The sequence below is a fragment of the Triticum dicoccoides genome, chromosome 3A (genome assembly GCF_002162155.2).
Source record: "Triticum dicoccoides isolate Atlit2015 ecotype Zavitan chromosome 3A, WEW_v2.0, whole genome shotgun sequence".
Taxonomy (NCBI): domain Eukaryota; kingdom Viridiplantae; phylum Streptophyta; class Magnoliopsida; order Poales; family Poaceae; genus Triticum; species Triticum dicoccoides.
Genome location: NC_041384.1, coordinates 125002362 through 125018993, shown reverse-complemented (window position 1 = coordinate 125018993; position 16632 = coordinate 125002362). Strand labels below are relative to the sequence as shown.

At 45.6% G+C, this 16632-nt stretch overlaps 1 protein-coding gene across 1 annotated transcript; it reads left to right on the top strand.

Moving 5' to 3' along the window:
* Positions 1 to 14215: 14215 nt before the first annotated feature.
* LOC119267532 lies at positions 14216 to 15191 on the top strand. The gene has a single exon (XM_037548929.1). It carries the CDS (start codon positions 14410 to 14412, stop codon positions 14887 to 14889), a length of 480 nt encoding a protein of 159 aa, XP_037404826.1. The 5' UTR covers positions 14216 to 14409; the 3' UTR covers positions 14890 to 15191.
* The last annotated feature ends 1441 nt before the right edge of the window (positions 15192 to 16632 follow it).

Genomic DNA, 16632 nt, shown 5'->3' with positions numbered 1-16632 from the left:
TGGCGCACCATTGGTGTGGTGCGCCATTAGTGTGATAGACACTAATGACGCACCAGCACATGGTGCGCCACTGCTATATAGTAGTGGCGCATTACATGTCTGGTGCGCCATTAGTGTTCATATTATCTATAGCCATTTTTCTAATAGTGTCTTTATCATAAGTAAGATCATACTTGCACCTACCGAAATCCCAATACGTGTTTTTTGTTACGAGGACAGACGAGAGCTGATTGAGAGGAGTAAAATAATTCGTTCCGGTGCTCGGTCAAGGACGGATTCCCCGCCCCCGGTGTTCCTCTAGAAAGACAACACTACGGAGAGCAAAATACGTAGACTAGTCTGTGCAGCCGTCATGCATGGTAGACGCATCAAACTACGGTCGATGGTTGAACGTTGCTGCGGTTCCATTAGTACCAGCAGCAGCATCACGCTGGTTGTGGAAAGTGGCTCATTAACTCGGTTGGTTGCACTTGTACTGGACCAAGTGTGTGTCCATCACACGCGTGCTAGCATCACCACGAGCACTAAACTAGGAACGCAATTCCATCCGCTCGACCGCTCTGCATATACGACGTTGACACAGGTCGCTCGAGTGGCATGCGTCAAGTTACTTACTCATCCTCTTGCTTCGCAGCTAAGTACTCACGAAAACAGTACTGTAGTAGAATTTCCCTGGATTTATCAGATAAGTCGTGTCAATGCAATGGCCCAAGACGAAGTCACAAAGGGCATGCATAAAAGGACAAGACCTGCTGTCGGTAAAGGGAGCACACATATGCATTTCATGAGAGGAAATAGCTCCACAGAAAGATGAGAGTGAATAATGTGAGTAGTTGGGAGCATATGCTTCCAGATGAACAGTAAATTTAAAATAAATAGTAATAAAATTTTAAATTTTTTTCGCGTAGATGGTTATGTTAGTGTAACAAGCGTGCTTGACAATTTTTGTGCGAAATGGAATAGCATTGCTTCGTCGGTGAAAAACAAAATTAAGTGTAACATTTGGAGGTTGTTTTTTGTTTGTTTGCACTTGTCAGAATGCTTAAGCTTTTCCCCTAAAAATTTGTAGGTATCATTTGAATGTGACAATGAACACACCAGTTTTATTTAAATGACATTTGCAAAATACATTGTGGCGCGCAGAAGCATATGCTCCCAAGAGCCAAACTGGATTTCCGGTGAATACTAGTCTATGATGTATGTTACTGAAAAAGGCATTCGTCTCCCCAAGCATACCATAACCATTACAACAAAAAGTAAAAAAGGACAAAGATAAATGATACCGAACGAGCCACTGGCAAGCTCTGAATGCAACAAGAATAAGCTTGGGCATCAAGGCTCTGGGCGAATCAAGATCTTGTTACCGACATGACCAAGAAAAGGTAGCAGCCCGCTGCCGGAGAAAAATCATGCTCCGTCAACTCCCATGAGGCCAACCATAGTTGTTTCGCCGTCCTTGTATGTCTCTGAATAAGGCCCCCCTGCCCTCTAGTCTTGGATCGGAGGACACCAAGCCGTCGGTAGATAGAACCGCTCCCCTGAGCTCGTATGACCTGGACCAACATGTTGCCAGGGAGAGGATGACCGGCACGTCTACCTCACCTTGCAAAGCAACACCCTGTACATCGTCGCCGCCTCCAGCAAGGTTCAACGTCAACCGCAAGCAGCCGAGTAGGAGCATTTCTATAGCTCATAGCAATCAACCTCCAACTTCGAAGCCCCGACCATCACTCCACAGTCCCAAGGTGGCGTCTTCAAGAAGTAAAACGCTGCCAGAGCGTCGTTGCCATCCAATCCGGAGATTTTGGGTTTTCACCCGGGACTCGGAGGTGGAGGGAAAGGGTAAGATCTCGATGCCGCCTACAGGAAGGGGAACAATGCTTGGAGCGCCAACGGCATCATGGCCATTACAACCGACCAAGGGATTCTCCCAATCCGTAGCCCCCAACCCCTCCATTCCCAACTAGTCACCGGACCTGACCAAACGGAGGTCGCTGGCATCATGGGCCCACGAGGAAGGAAGAGGATCGAGGAAGGAGACCACCTTCTCTAGTTCAGCTCCAAGGACCGATAAAGAGGCCCCATGAACATTCTAGACTCGATACCGACCTGTAGCCCGTGGGCGCACCTTTGCATCAATGCCCTTCACCCGCCACTGGGTAGAATGCTCCATCCCACCTATTGCCTCTGCCACATCTTCGGGCGCTCCACATGCAACCCCCCACCACCATGGAGCCCTTCACAACACCGTCAGACACCGGCGCCGTCGCCACCGCCCAGTGCAGCATCGTTGCGCCCTCTAGCAGCATAACGCCACCGCCCGACCTCACCAGGTTGCGCCGACCGCCATCGGTAAGGGGAAGAGAGGCCCTGCCGGCACCGATACTGCCAGGGCATCGATCAAGGCGAGCCGATAGGGGTGAGGGGAGGGAAGGAGGGGAATGGGAGAGCTAAGCCGACAGCTAGGGTTTCCCCTCTGAGTCGCTCGCAGGAGCGACACGAGAGGGGGGAGGGGATGATTTGTTGGGGGTGCTCCTTTACAATGTTATGTTCTCGTGGCTTTTTTGAACAAAAGAGTTGTAAATACCAACTAATCATATTGAAAAATGCTTTCGCCCTGCTTTATATTAAATCAACAGCCGACATCCATCCCGACGCAAACAACCACTACCACACCAACACAACACATACCTCAAGGCAAGATACAGGTACCACAGATCAACCACCTCATCCCATAACTCCAAGTAGACAACAAATGGACTTTAATCAATACTATGGAGTCGACGAGGCCCTAACCTGTGAAAAGCCATCGCAAAAAGGTGAAGTTGAACGTACATGAACCATGAGTTCCAATGGGGTGCCTTCTAGAATATCATGACATCGGAGCGCTATCAAGATTTTCTCCTGGAGCACGACGAAGGACAAGGAGAAACAATGACAAACACTTCAAGAAGTGGACAATGTGCATGGACGCCGACTCTATCGTCCTGGTGTAGGATCTAGAAGTAGGTGTGTCTAGAGGGGGGTGATTAGACACTTAGTGCTAAAGTTGCAATTTTTAATCTTTTTCGGTTTGAGTGGAGTTTTAGGCACAATTTCAACATGCACAATACATATCAAGCAAGCATGCAAAGAGTATATGAGCAGCGGAATGTAAAGCACGCAACTTGCAAGAATGTAAGGGGAAGGGTTTGGAGAATTCAAACGTAACTGGAGACACGGATGTTTTTCCTGTGGTTCGGATAGGTGGTGCTATCCTACATCCACGTTGATGGAGACTTCAACCCACGAAGGGTAACGGTTGCGCGAGTCCACGGAGGGCTCCACCCACGGAGGGTCCACGAAGAAGCAACCACCCACGAAGGGTAACGGTTGCGCGAGTCCACGGAGGGCTCCACCCACGAAGGGTCCACGAAGAAGCAACCTTGTCTATCCCACCATGGCCATTGCCCACGAAGGACTTGCCTCACTAGCGGTAGATCTTCACGAAGTAGGCGATCTCCTTGCCCTTACAAACTCCTTGGTTCAACTCCACAATCTTGTCGGAGGCTCCCAAGTGACACCTAGCCAATCTAGGAGACACCACTCTCCAAGAAGTAACAAATGGTGTGTTGATGATGAACTCCTTGCTCTTGTGCTTCAAATGATAGTCTCCCCAACACTCAACTCTCTCTCACAGGATTTGGATTTGGTGGAAAGAAGATTTGAGTGGAAAGCAACTTGGGAAAGGCTAGAGATCAAGATTCATATGGTAGGAATGGAATATCTTGGCCTCAACACATGAGTAGGTGGTTCTTTCTCAGAACATATGAGTTGGAAGTGTAGATGTGTTCTGATGGCTCTCTCCATGAATGAAGAGGAGGTGGAGGGGTATATATAGCCTCCACACAAAATCCAACCGTTACATACAATTTACCAATCTCGGTGAGACCGAATCAACAAACTCGGTCAGACCGAAATAGTAAACCTAGTGACCGTTAGAGATTTTCGGTGGGACCGACTGGATCAACTTGGTGGGACCGATGTGCTAGGGTTAGGGTAAATCCAAAACTCGGTTTGACCGATTACTCAAACTCGGTGGGACCGATTTGGGTAATAAGCAAAACAGAGAGTTGGCCAAGCAAACTCGGTGGGGCCGATTGCATATCTCGGTGGGACCGAAAATATTGCAATAGGTAACAGAGAGTTTGCAAGCCCATCTCGGTGAGACCGAGATCCCATCAGTGAGACCGAACTGATTAGGGTTTCTGGCAGTGGCTATGACAAGTGAAACTCGGTGGCGCCGGATAGAAAGAATCGGTAGGTCCGAGTTTGGCTCTGGGTTTAGGTCATATGAGGAAGTGGGAAAGTAGCTGAGGGTTTTGGAGCATATCATTAAGCACATGAAGCAAGAGGCTCATTAAGCAACACCTCATCCCTCCTTGATAGTATTGGCTTTTCCTATGGACTCAATGTGATCTTGGATCACTAAAATGTAAAATGAAGAGTCTTGAGCTTTAAGCTTTAGCCAATCCTTTGTCCTTAGCATCTTGGAGAACTTCCCACAACCTTTAGTCCATGCCACTCCATTGTTGAACTTATCTGAAACATACTAGATAGAAATGTTAGTCCAACAAGAGATATGTTGTCATTAATTACCAAAACCACCTAGGGAGCACTTGTGCTTTCAATCTCCCTCTTTTTGGTAATTGATGGCAACATACATCAAAGCTTTAGATCAAGATATAAAGAACAGCAAGTAAAGCTTTGGAAGGACATGTAACAAGCATAGGCTCCCCCTACATGTATGCACTCATGTAAATATGAAATATAAAGGCATGTGAGAGCATAACCATGACAGAGTAGGCAATGTGTTACATGTATCTTGGCCATATGCATCAGAGCAAAAGCTTATCAAGGAAAATACCTTCATGCTCATGAGTCCTTCTTGCAAACAGTATGTACATAAGCAAGAATTCCTCATACTCATGATTTTGATGCATACACTTACCTTGTAGTCTTTGGTTGGCTTAGGATGGAATGAACCTGCACAAACAAAGTTAGATAACACAGGTACCTCCACTAGCTAGAGCAAACCAAGGAAGCCACAAGAGAACCAAGACTGGGATGACATGTAGAGAGTGAGTACAAGGTACCACATTGGATTCAACATGTCCCCAAGAGTAAAGATATGCAATGAATTTGACTGATTTCTTTCCCTTAGGTGTCTTGCTCCCCCTGAATCTTACATGGGATATTGGGAGAAGATAGGGAACAGAAAATCAGAGCTGAAAGATACAAATGGATAGGACTTAATGCAAATAAGCACATATGAACATGTCTTTCCCCCAAAAAGACATGTGACATCTCTCCTCTTAAACATCAAGCATCTGGGACATCCGGGATCCTTGAGTATTCTCTCCCCCTGGAAATCTCTTTCTCCCCCTTAATACTTTCTCTCTTGTAGGTTTGGTCCTTGAGACTTTCTCTCCCCCTTGAGCTTTGATGTGATCTCTCTCTCCCCCTTTGACATCAATTTCCAAGAAGGGCTTTCTGGAATCCGTCGTATAGGTTTGGTCCTAGAGACTCAGCATAAAGCAATGGATAAAACTGTGATGCTTGTAGAGGACAAGATTCATTGAGTAGAGCTGGATCAGAAGAAATATAGAACAAGTGGCAAACTGTTTTTCCTATTGCGAAGTCGGTGGCACCGAGTGGCATGTTTCGGTGGTACCGAAAAGATTTGGTTGGACCGAAAATTACAAGTCGGTGAAACCGAGTTCACACAGAGAAAACACTTGTCACCTCAGCTCACTAGACATGTAGGATCTCACAAAGATTTGCAATGAATTACCTGAAGGATTTGCAAGGAATTGAATGCAGAAAATGCAGAACAAAAAGAAAAAGAAAAAAGAAGAAACTGAAAGATCTAGATGAAGTTTTTTTGAAAAAGAGAAAGAAAATAAACATGCATGAGACAAATGCAATAACACAGAAAAGAACACAAGAGAACTTCATCTAGAGTTGGGCGGTGACATAGTCACCTATGTTAGAGTATATTGACTTAGGAGTCAAGTGAGAACACTTGATCATAGGTCATACTCATCGTTTAAGCTCAAAATGGGGTTACCATTTTTTGTTTAAGCATCTTGATGTATTCACATCTTGTTGAGTTGCTTTGACTCATGTCTTCGAGTAAAGCTTCTCTAAGATGGAATAACATACATTGGGTGGTGGTGTGGTTCTTGCTCGTGTAGTTGAACTTGTGTGGGTGCTCAAGGTTGATGTAGCTCATCAAGAGTTGGGAGCACCACTTGGAGTTTGAGTTCATCTACCTACATGGGTTAGTTCTTGCAAGAAAGAGCACTTGTGTATCCAAAAATGACAATCATGAAGCTCAACATAGAATTTGTCAAAGGATATGTTTGAATGGTTTTGGTAAGCTTCCTTGTCTTCAACCACCATTGTGTAGAGACTTGGTGATGTAGAGATTGCTCAAGATGTGAGTGAGTCGCAATCTCATGGAATTAGATTCAACCAAGCACCTACATGTGTTAGACAACATGCAAGGTACAAATATATCCAAGACATAAGATAGTCATCATAAGAGATATATCATGGATTAGTCATAAGCTCATGTCTTGCATGTATCCAATGGAGTTTCTACTCCAAGTTCGAAGCATCAATGATGTTCAATTCTCCTCTCAACCTGCAAAACACTTTCTCATCAAGTGGTTTAGTGAATATATCCGCTAATTGCTTATCGATGCGAACATGCTTAAGATCAATGTCACCCTTAGCAACATGATCTCGAATGAAATGATGATGAACTTCAATATGCTTTGTTCGAGAATGTTGTACAGGATTATGACCAATTTTGATAGCACTTTCATTGTCACAAAGCAGGGGAACATGTTTCACATAGATCCCATAATCTTTAAGAGTTTGGGTCATCCAAAGTAATTGAGCACAACATGAACCAGCGGCAATGTATTCCGCTTCGGCGGTGGATAAGGATACCGAGTTTTGTTTCTTGGAAGACCAAGACACAAGAGATCTACCAAGAAATTGACAAGTACCCGAAGTGGACTTTCTATCAACCTTGTCTCCGGCATAATCCGAGTCGGAATAGACAACAAGATCAAAAGAGGACCTCTTAGGATACCAAATGCCAAACTTTGGTGTATGGATTAAGTATCTCACTATCCTTTTCACGGCCTTAAGATGACATTCTTTAGGAGCAGCTTGATATCGTGCACACATGCACACACTTAGCATAATATCGGGACGTGAAGCACATAGGTATAGCAATGAACCAATCATAGAGCGATAAACCTTTTGATCAACCGGTTCATCATCTTTGGTCAAATCATTATGTCCACTAGTAGGCATGGGTGTAGGCATACCTTTTCATTCTTGCATATTGAACTTCCTGAATAAGTCCTTGGTGTACTTCATTTGAGAGACAAATGTACCTTCCTTAGTTTGCTTGATTTGCAAACCGAGAAAGAATTTGAGTTCACTCATCATAGACATCTCAAACTTCTCTGACATTAGCTTTCCAAACTTTTCACTAAAGAGAGGGTTAGTTGAACCAAATATGATATCATCAACATAAATTTGGCATACAAATAGTTCTCCATTAACCCTTTTAGTAAAAAGAGTAGAATCAATTTTACCAATTTCAAAACCACTTGCAATAAGGAACTTGGTCAAGCATTTATACCATGCTCTAGGAGCTTGTTTAAGACCATAAAGAGCTTTGTGAAGTTTGTAAACATGATTAGGTTTCTTAGGATTGACAAAGCCGGGAGGTTGTTTGACATAAACTTCCTCCTCTATTTCACCATTTAGAAAAGCACTTTTAATGTCCATTTGGTACAAGGTGATATTATGGTGATTAGCATAGGCAAGTAAGATGCGAATGGACTCAAGTCTAGCAACGGGAGCATATGTCTCACCATAGTCCATACCTTCGACTTGTGTGTACCCTTGGGCAACGAGACGTACTTTGTTGTGAACCACTTGTCCATCTTCATCTTGCTTGTTGCGAAACACCCATTTGGTACCAATGATGTTGTGGTTGTTGTCGGGCTTCTCAACCAATGTCCAAACTTGGTTTCTCTCAAAGTTGTGTAGCTCTTCATGCATAGCGTTTATCCAATCCGGATCTTCCAATGCTTCTTCAACCTTCATAGGTTCAATGCTAGAAATGAATGAATAGTTTTCACAAAAGTTAGCTAAACGAGTTTTTGAGCGAGTGATTCTCCCGGTTTGTATATCATTTAAGATTTGCTCGACGGGATGATCTTTGGCAATTCTTGCTCGAACTCGTGAGAGCTTTTGCTTGGGTATTCGTTGAACATCTTCTTCATCTTGTTCTTCTTCTTGGCCTTCTTCATTGTTGACGTTATCGTTCTCTTGTCGTGGTGGAGAAGGAGGTTGTTGATGTTCGTCTTGATGCATTTCCTTGTCTTCTTCATCTTGGTGTGTCCCACTTGTGGATGCTTCCATGTCGATTCTTGGTTCACCTTGTTGTGAAGTAGAAGCTTCCACTTGTATGGACGAGGTACTCTCCTTCACCTCCGTTGGACGAATTTTGCCAATAGGCAAGTCTTGGATTGCTTCTGAAGGGTCTTTGTCCCCTACATCAATTGGCAATTACTCTACTTGCGAGCCATTAGATTCATCAAACTTCACATCTACCGTCTCATCAACCTTTCGGGGTGAAATTGTTGTAGACACGGTAAGTGTGAGAGTTTGAGCCATAACCAAGTAGAAAACCTTCATGAGATTTAGGAGCAAACTTTGAACGACGATGCTTATCAAGAATGTAGCACTTTGAGCCGAATACTCGAAAGTATCCAACTTGGGGTTTGTTACCAGTGAGGAGCTCGTATGCCGTCTTGCCGAGTAGCTTGTGAAGATACAAGCGATTTGTTGCATGACAAGCTATCTCAATCGCTTCTGCCCAAAAGTGCTTCGGCGTCTTGTATTCATCAAGCATCGTTCTTGCCATTTCGATGAGCGTCCGGTTCTTCCTCTCAACAACTCCATTTTGTTGAGGTGTGTACGTAGCCGAGAACTCGTGTGAAATCCCTTCTTCTTCAAGAAAGGTGTCCACATTTGCGTTCTTGAACTCCGTTCCGTTGTCACTCCGAACCTTCTTGATCTTCACGTCAAACTGATTTTGGGCCTTCCTAGCGAAGTTTTTGAAGATCTTCTGGACCTGCGACTTGTCATTAAGAAAGAACACCCACGTAAATCTTGAAAAATCATCAACTATAACTAGACCAAAAGAATTTCCACCGAGACTCTTGTAGGCGTTGGGACCAAAAAGATCCATATGAAGTAGCTCGAGTGGCCTCCTTGTGGTCATGATGTTCTTCACGGGATGCCTTCCTCCAACCTGTTTACCTGCTTGACAAGCACTGCAAAGTCTATCCTTATCAAATATGACATCGTTAACTCCAAGGATATGATTTCCTTTAATAAGCTTGTCAAGGTTTCTCATGCCAACGTGACCTAGTCGTCTATGCCACAACCAACCTTTTGAGGATTTAGCAATAAAGCAAGTTTTAGGTTGTGCCTTTTTAGAGAAATCGACAATGTAAAGATCACCTCTATGCATACCGGTAAAGACCATTTTATGATTGTCTCGACGAAATACTTGGCAATCTACCTCAGTAAATAGGACATTCAAACCGAAATCAGCAAGTCTAGATACTGAAAGTAAGTTGTAGCCGAGAGATTCAACGAGCATGACATTTTGAATGGAACTATCATGTGAGATGGCCACCTTACCAAGGCCAACCACTTTACCCTTTGAATTATCACCAAAGGTGACATATTTCCGAGGACCGTCATTTTCAGCAAGCTCACGGAACATCTCTTCATCTCCGGTCATATGATCAGTACATCCACTATCAAGAACCCATTCCTTTCCTCCTGACGCATATCCTCGAAGATTTGCCGTAAGACCAAAGTGTCTCATTGCATCATCAAGATCGAAGTCACTATCATCATCATCACCATGATCTTGTGACTCATCATTTCCTAGAGAGGGTAATTCATTAGATAAATGATCATCAAAGTGGTCACTTTTATGAATTCTTATAGCTTCGGATATAATATCACTAATGATTCCAATATCTCCTTTAGCTCGCTTGAGATTGGCAAGCTCAAATAGACAATCACCAAAACTAGGATCACTAGAGTTCATCTTACTCAAGGCAATAGAGAATTTCATCCAAATTTTTCAAGGAATGATCGGGAAATTGTTCCTCAAGAAATTTCCATATAGTATAGGCACAATTAAGAGTAGGCAAACTAGCAATCAAATTTTAGGACAATCCTCTAATGATGAGCTCAATAGTTCTAAGATTGCGAATCATGTCAATATCTTCATCTAGGGTAGGATGCAAAGGATCAATATGAGGTGCACAAGGGCTAGCAATATACTTGTTCAAATGATATTGATTGAAGATTACAAGCATCTCATTTTTCCACTCATGAAAATATTCTCCATCAAGAATAGGCACTCTATGTCTAAGACTCCCTAAAGTAGACACATCCATCTTCCTCCAATGGTGATTAAACCCAGGCAATGGAGACCAAAGCTCTGATACCACTTATAGGATCTAGAAGTAGGTGTGTCTAGAGGGGGGGTGATTAGACACTTAGTGCTAAAGTTGCAATTTTTAATCTTTTTCAGTTTGAGTGGAGTTTTAGGCACAATTTCAACATACACAATACATATCAAGCAAGCATGCAAAGAGTATATGAGCAACGGAATGTAAAGCATGCAACTTGCAAGAATGTAAGGGGAAGGGTTTGGAGAATTCAAACGCAATTGGAGACACGGATGTTTTTCCCGTGGTTCAGATAGGTGGTGATATCCTACATCCACGTTGATGGAGACTTCAACCCACGAAGGATAACGGTTGCGCGAGTCCACGGAGGGCTCCACCCACGGAGGGTCCACGAAGAAGCAACCACCCACGAAGGGTAACGGTTGCGTGAGTCCATGGAGGGCTCCACCCACGAAGGATCCACGAAGAAGCAACCTTGTCTATCCCACCATGGCCATCGCCCACGAAGGACTTGCCTCACTAGCGGTAGATCTTCACGAAGTAGGCGATCTCCTTGCCCTTACAAACTCCTTGGTTCAACTCCACAATCTTGTCGGAGGCTCCCAAGTGACACCTAGCCAATCTAGGAGACACCACTCTCCAAGAAGTAACAAATGGTGTGTTGATGATGAACTCCTTGCTCTTGTGCTTCAAATGATAGTCTCCCCAACACTCAACTCTCTCTCACAGGATTTGGATTTGGTGGAAAGAAGATTTGAGTGGAAAGCAACTTGGGAAAGGCTAGAGATCAAGATTCATATGGTAGGAATGGAATATCTTGGCCTCAACACATGAGTAGGTGGTTCTTTCTCAGAACATATGAGTTGGAAGTGTAGATGTGTTCTGATGGCTCTCTCCATGAATGAAGAGGAGGTGGAGGGGTATATATAGCCTCCACACAAAATCCAACCGTTACACACAATTTACCAATCTCGGTGGGACCGAATCAACAAACTCGGTCAGACCGAAATAGTAAACCTAGTGACCGTTAGAGATTTTCGGTGGGACCGACTGGATCAACTCGGTGGGACCGATGTGCTAGGGTTAGGGTAAATCAAAAACTCGGTTTGACCGATTACTCAAACTCGGTGGGACCGATTTGGGTAATAAGCAAAACAGAGAGTTGGCCAAGCAAACTCGGTGGGGCCGATTGCATATCTCGGTGGGACCAAAAATATTACAATAGGTAACAGAGAGTTTGCAAGCCCATCTCGGTGAGACCGAGATCCCATTGGTGAGACCGAACTGATTAGGGTTTCTGGCAGTGGCTATGACAAGTGAAACTCGGTGGCGCCGGATAGAAAGAATCGGTAGGTCCGAGTTTGGCTCTGGGTTTAGGTCATATGAGGAAGTGGGAAAGTAGCTGAGGGTTTTGGAGCATATCATTAAGCACATGAAGCAAGAGGCTCATTAAGCAACACCTCATCCCTCCTTGATAGTATTGGCTTTTCCTATGGACTCAATGTGATCTTGGATCACTAAAATGTAAAATGAAGAGTCTTGAGCTTTAAGCTTTAGCCAATCCTTTGTCCTTAGCATCTTGGAGAACTTCCCACAACCTTTAGTCCATGCCACTCCATTGTTGAACTTATCTGAAACATACTAGATAGAAATATTAGTCCAACAAGAGATATGTTGTCATTAATTACCAAAACCACCTAGGGAGCACTTGTGCTTTCACCTGGCGAAAGCTGGACAGGGTTTTCTCCCAGCAAGCACAATCCGCTTTCGACTAGGGTGCGATTACTCATGAAAACATATGCTGCACCACGTCATGGAATGTTAGGCACCATCCACCATGTCGCCCCAATGGACATGGTAGCTAGCTCGCAACTGAGCCGTCAGCTCAGCCCACGGGCACCACGACTCCCACCACCAAGGCCGCCTCCCTGGAGACAAGGCACCCTAGAGCATCCATAGCCATGGGCGAAGCATCAATTGGCACACCCAGACCATCGACAGAGCCACAAACTATCAGCTTGTCCATATCGTCCAGGGACAGGAGCAACTAGGCCAAGAAGAGGTGAAAGTGCGGGAGGGGACCTCGTCCACGACTGACACCCTCTTCACCGGCGATGGGTGGCATGACCTCATCGGATCCATCCAACCCTCCCACCACCTCTCCACACACAACCCCTGTGACGCCCCACCATGGCCCCATGCCTGATTCGATGTGGAAAGCTCCAGCCACCCGCCTACTGATGCGAGGTACGGACCAGCCACACCACAGTTGCCGCAGACGGACTCTAGGAGTGCCCACTTGAGCCGGCAACCAATGCGCCAATGTTAGTCCAACTGCCACCACGACGTTACCCGCCAAATCACCATGGTCATCACGATGTCGACATGTCAACAAACATCGTGAGAGGCCATCGCTCGTTTTCATAGACCACCCCAGCAAACCAGACGGGGCCACTGCCACCATGCTGCGCCACTAACCGTCCCCTAGGTTCCAGATCCAACGGATTTGGCTGGGATGCAGCCAACATGCTGATGCCCAAGTCATCGTCGCGCCACCACCAAACGCTCACGCAACCACGTCACTTCGTCCCTTTGGTAGCGCAACGTCGTTGCTCAACCAACCGCCCAGCACCAGCCGCTGGGGAATGAGTGAAAGGGAAGAAAGACCCCACCACCGTCATCATTGGTCAGGCTCTCGACAACGGCAGAGGAGGAGGGAAGGAAGGGGAGAGAGGTTTGTTGGAGGTCACTCACGGGAGGGAGCCCCAACGACGCCTCTCAACAACGAACGGGGATGAGGGTAGGAAGAGGAGGGAGGTTTGTTGCCAAGCTAGGGTTTCCTCCCGGCCGGTCATAGGAGGGAGGCCCGACGACCCCTCTTGGTGGCAACGGGGAAGAAGGGAAGGAAGGAAATGGAGGTTTGGTGGCAAGCTAGAGTCCCATACCCCCCGTCGCTCATGGGATGAAAGGAAGGGGGGATTCCTGCCACCACAACTAATTTTGTACCATCTGCATCCATCAGTTTAATAAACTGTCATGATCAACGATCAATTTTTGAACACAATACAAGCTGAGCGGCCCATATACACGCACATACACTCATCCTATAAACGCACGCACGCACATCCTATCCCTATGAATACCTCCGAGACATTAAGCCGACACAACATCTTGAGATTGACGGCCATCACATACGTCTCGTAGTATTAATACCCACGAAACGACATAAACCTGCATCATTCATTATGCAAGCTTAAAAGTGGAAATGCAAGGAATCCAAGGAAGATATCGGGTGCTACCGGCCTCTTAGGTGATACCGTGATATGGGCTTCTAAGAGCGTTTAGATCTCAGATCCGACGACTCCCAGAAGGTCTTGAACATTCTGCAAAAAAAGTCATCCGAGAATCTCAAAATTACGCACATGTACAACAACTCATCAGTTGCGGTCGAATATATTCGCGAAAAAAAAAGAGAGTTGCGGTCGAATTTGAGACCCGGTAGGCCTGATATTTCCCCAAGGAGTCCATCAACCAGACGCCGCCGACTGCGTGCGTCGGAGAGCCGGAGACCCAACCGTCTTCCTCCCCACGCATTAATAAGCCCTCGCCTTAAATCGCCCCTCCCAACCGTCTTCCTCCCCAGCTTTCCGACGGCATCCATCCCGGAACGGAAAACACCAACCTGCTTTCCACCTATAAAATCCGCCCTTCCCCACCCCAAATCCCACAACAGCAAACCAAATCCCCAAGACCAAAAAAGGCCCCAGCAACCCGAGCGCGTCGACCCCATCCACAACAGTTGAATCTGAGTTTACTTCCAGGAAAGATTTGAGTCGAGATGGCGCAGGCGATCGAGGCTCAGAGGGAGGGCGCGGAGGTGTACCACGGCGCGGCGCTGTGCGCGGAGAAGGCGGTGGAGCTGCTGGCGGAGACCAACATGCCGCTGGGCCTGCTGCCGCTGGCGGATATCGAGGAGGTGGGCTACAACCGCGCCACCGGCTTCGTCTGGCTGCGCCAGAAGAAGGCGCTCACGCACACCTTCAAGCAGATCGGGCGGCAGGTCTCGTACGGCACCGAGGTGACGGCCTTCGTCGAGGACCGCAAGATGAAGCGCATGACCGGGGTCAAGAGCAAGGAGCTCCTCATCTGGATCACCCTCTGCGACATGTACATCGACAAGGACGACCCCTCCAAGATCACCTTCAAGACGCCCACCGGGCTCGGGAGGACCTTCCCCGTCTCCGCCTTCGAGAAGGAGGACTGCGGCAAGGCCAAGGCCGCAGCCGGCGGCGGCAAGGAGGCCCTCGTGGCCAAGTAAGTGACGACGGCCGGCATACTACAGAGCTTGGATGAAAAGTACTCAAAAGTCCAACGTTAACTACGACTACTATTTGCTTTCACCTGTTTTAATAAACTACAGTGCTATATATACTCTGCTCCGGTGTTCTGCCGAGGGTTGTATCGTTCATATGATCGTGCGATGATATGATCTTATAGTACTATACTGTGTGCTGTTCGCTGCATAATGGTGTGAACCTTTTTGTGGCAGTGTCACGAGGTGTACGTGACTACGTGTTCTCCGATTTTATTTTAGGCATGAAAAGCTTCTCTCCTTCTGCACAGACAAAGGGACGATTCTGGTCTCCTGCTATTTAATTCAAGTCACGTATAGCTAGATGACTATAGCTGTCAACCAATTTAATGCAGAGTGCTACTTTCCTCCTCAAAATAAATCAATTAAAGTAGAGATACGGCCGATAATTTGACGTGCAACCGGAATAGTATTTCCTCCGTTTTTATATACAGTTTGACTAAAACACATCTAGATGTTTTTTTAGTTATGTCACATCTAAGTTATCCATCACACACTAAAGCTTCAAGATTCGTGCAAAAAAATATTTTTCTTCCCGCGTGCGTTCCATTGGTGTCCCCCTGTCACGCTCTTTTCTCGTGTCGTGGCTGTGGCCGTTTCCTGCATGTGCCCGGTGTGGGCTTGTGTTTACCTGGGCTGACTTTGTTTTCTTTAGATGATTGTGTCCTCTTGCTTCCTCGGGCCGTTGTCATGCTAGCAAAATTGTAGGCTGATGTGTCCTTTTCTTTTGTTGTGAAAAACTACACACTCAAAAAGTAAAAGCATGATTTAGTTGTGAAAATAGTCAAGCCTTTTAATGTCCCGACTTGATTAATTTTTTTTGTCACGACCAAGTTGCATGTATTTCTATGTTCTTTTTTTTATTTCCCTATTTGTTTAAATTATGAACTATTTTAAATTATGATTTTTTGTTTCTATTTATCTTCTCTATTTTCTCCTTTCCATTTCTTATTTTTCCTTCCTTTTTCCATGTTTATTTATTTGTTTAAATCCTTATACTGTTTTCACTCTGTCATCTGTTTGCTTTAAATGTCGTGAAAATCTTGATCGGGTTATTTTGTCGCGAGTGTCCCGTGTCGCGTCATATGTCTGGTGTCTACTGGTCAGCGTGCTTGCGCATGCATATTTTGTTTTGCCGTTTTCGCGGCGCGAACTAATTTTCATCTAGATAAGAGTTAACCATGTCTCATCTAACTCTCATACTTTTAGATATAGGTGCTTTTTGAGTTGTGCTCGTTGTCGTTGTGTTATGTTTTTTGTTCGTCCTTCGTGAAGCAGCGAGGCCTAGTATGACTATTTTTTAGTTGGCCGTTTTTATATTTTGTTCATTGAGTTTATTTTGTGGGTTGTAGTTTTTTCGAAGCTCCGATCGACCGTGCCCTTTGGTCAAATGGTGGACAACGACAGACAATTGACTTGCAACTAGGACACGTCGTACTTTTTGTAGTGGCCCTAGTTGCATGTCAACCATCGACTCGCAGCTAGGGGGGACATATGTTTGTAGGGACTTAGTTGCAAAGTCAACCATTGACTCGCAACAAGGAGGGACGAATGTTTGTAGGGACCCAGTTGCAAGTCAACCATCGACTTGTAACTGGGACGCGTCATACTTTTTTGTACTTGCCTCAGTTGCAAGTCAACCTTCCACTCAAAACTAGGGGGCGTTATGTTTGTACCGGCCCCGGTTAC

Excerpts from the sequence above, each read along its gene's own strand:
- LOC119267532 (XM_037548929.1), top strand. The coding sequence starts at position 14,410 with ATGGCGCAGGCGATCGAGGCTCAGAGGGAGGGCGCGGAGGTGTACCAC.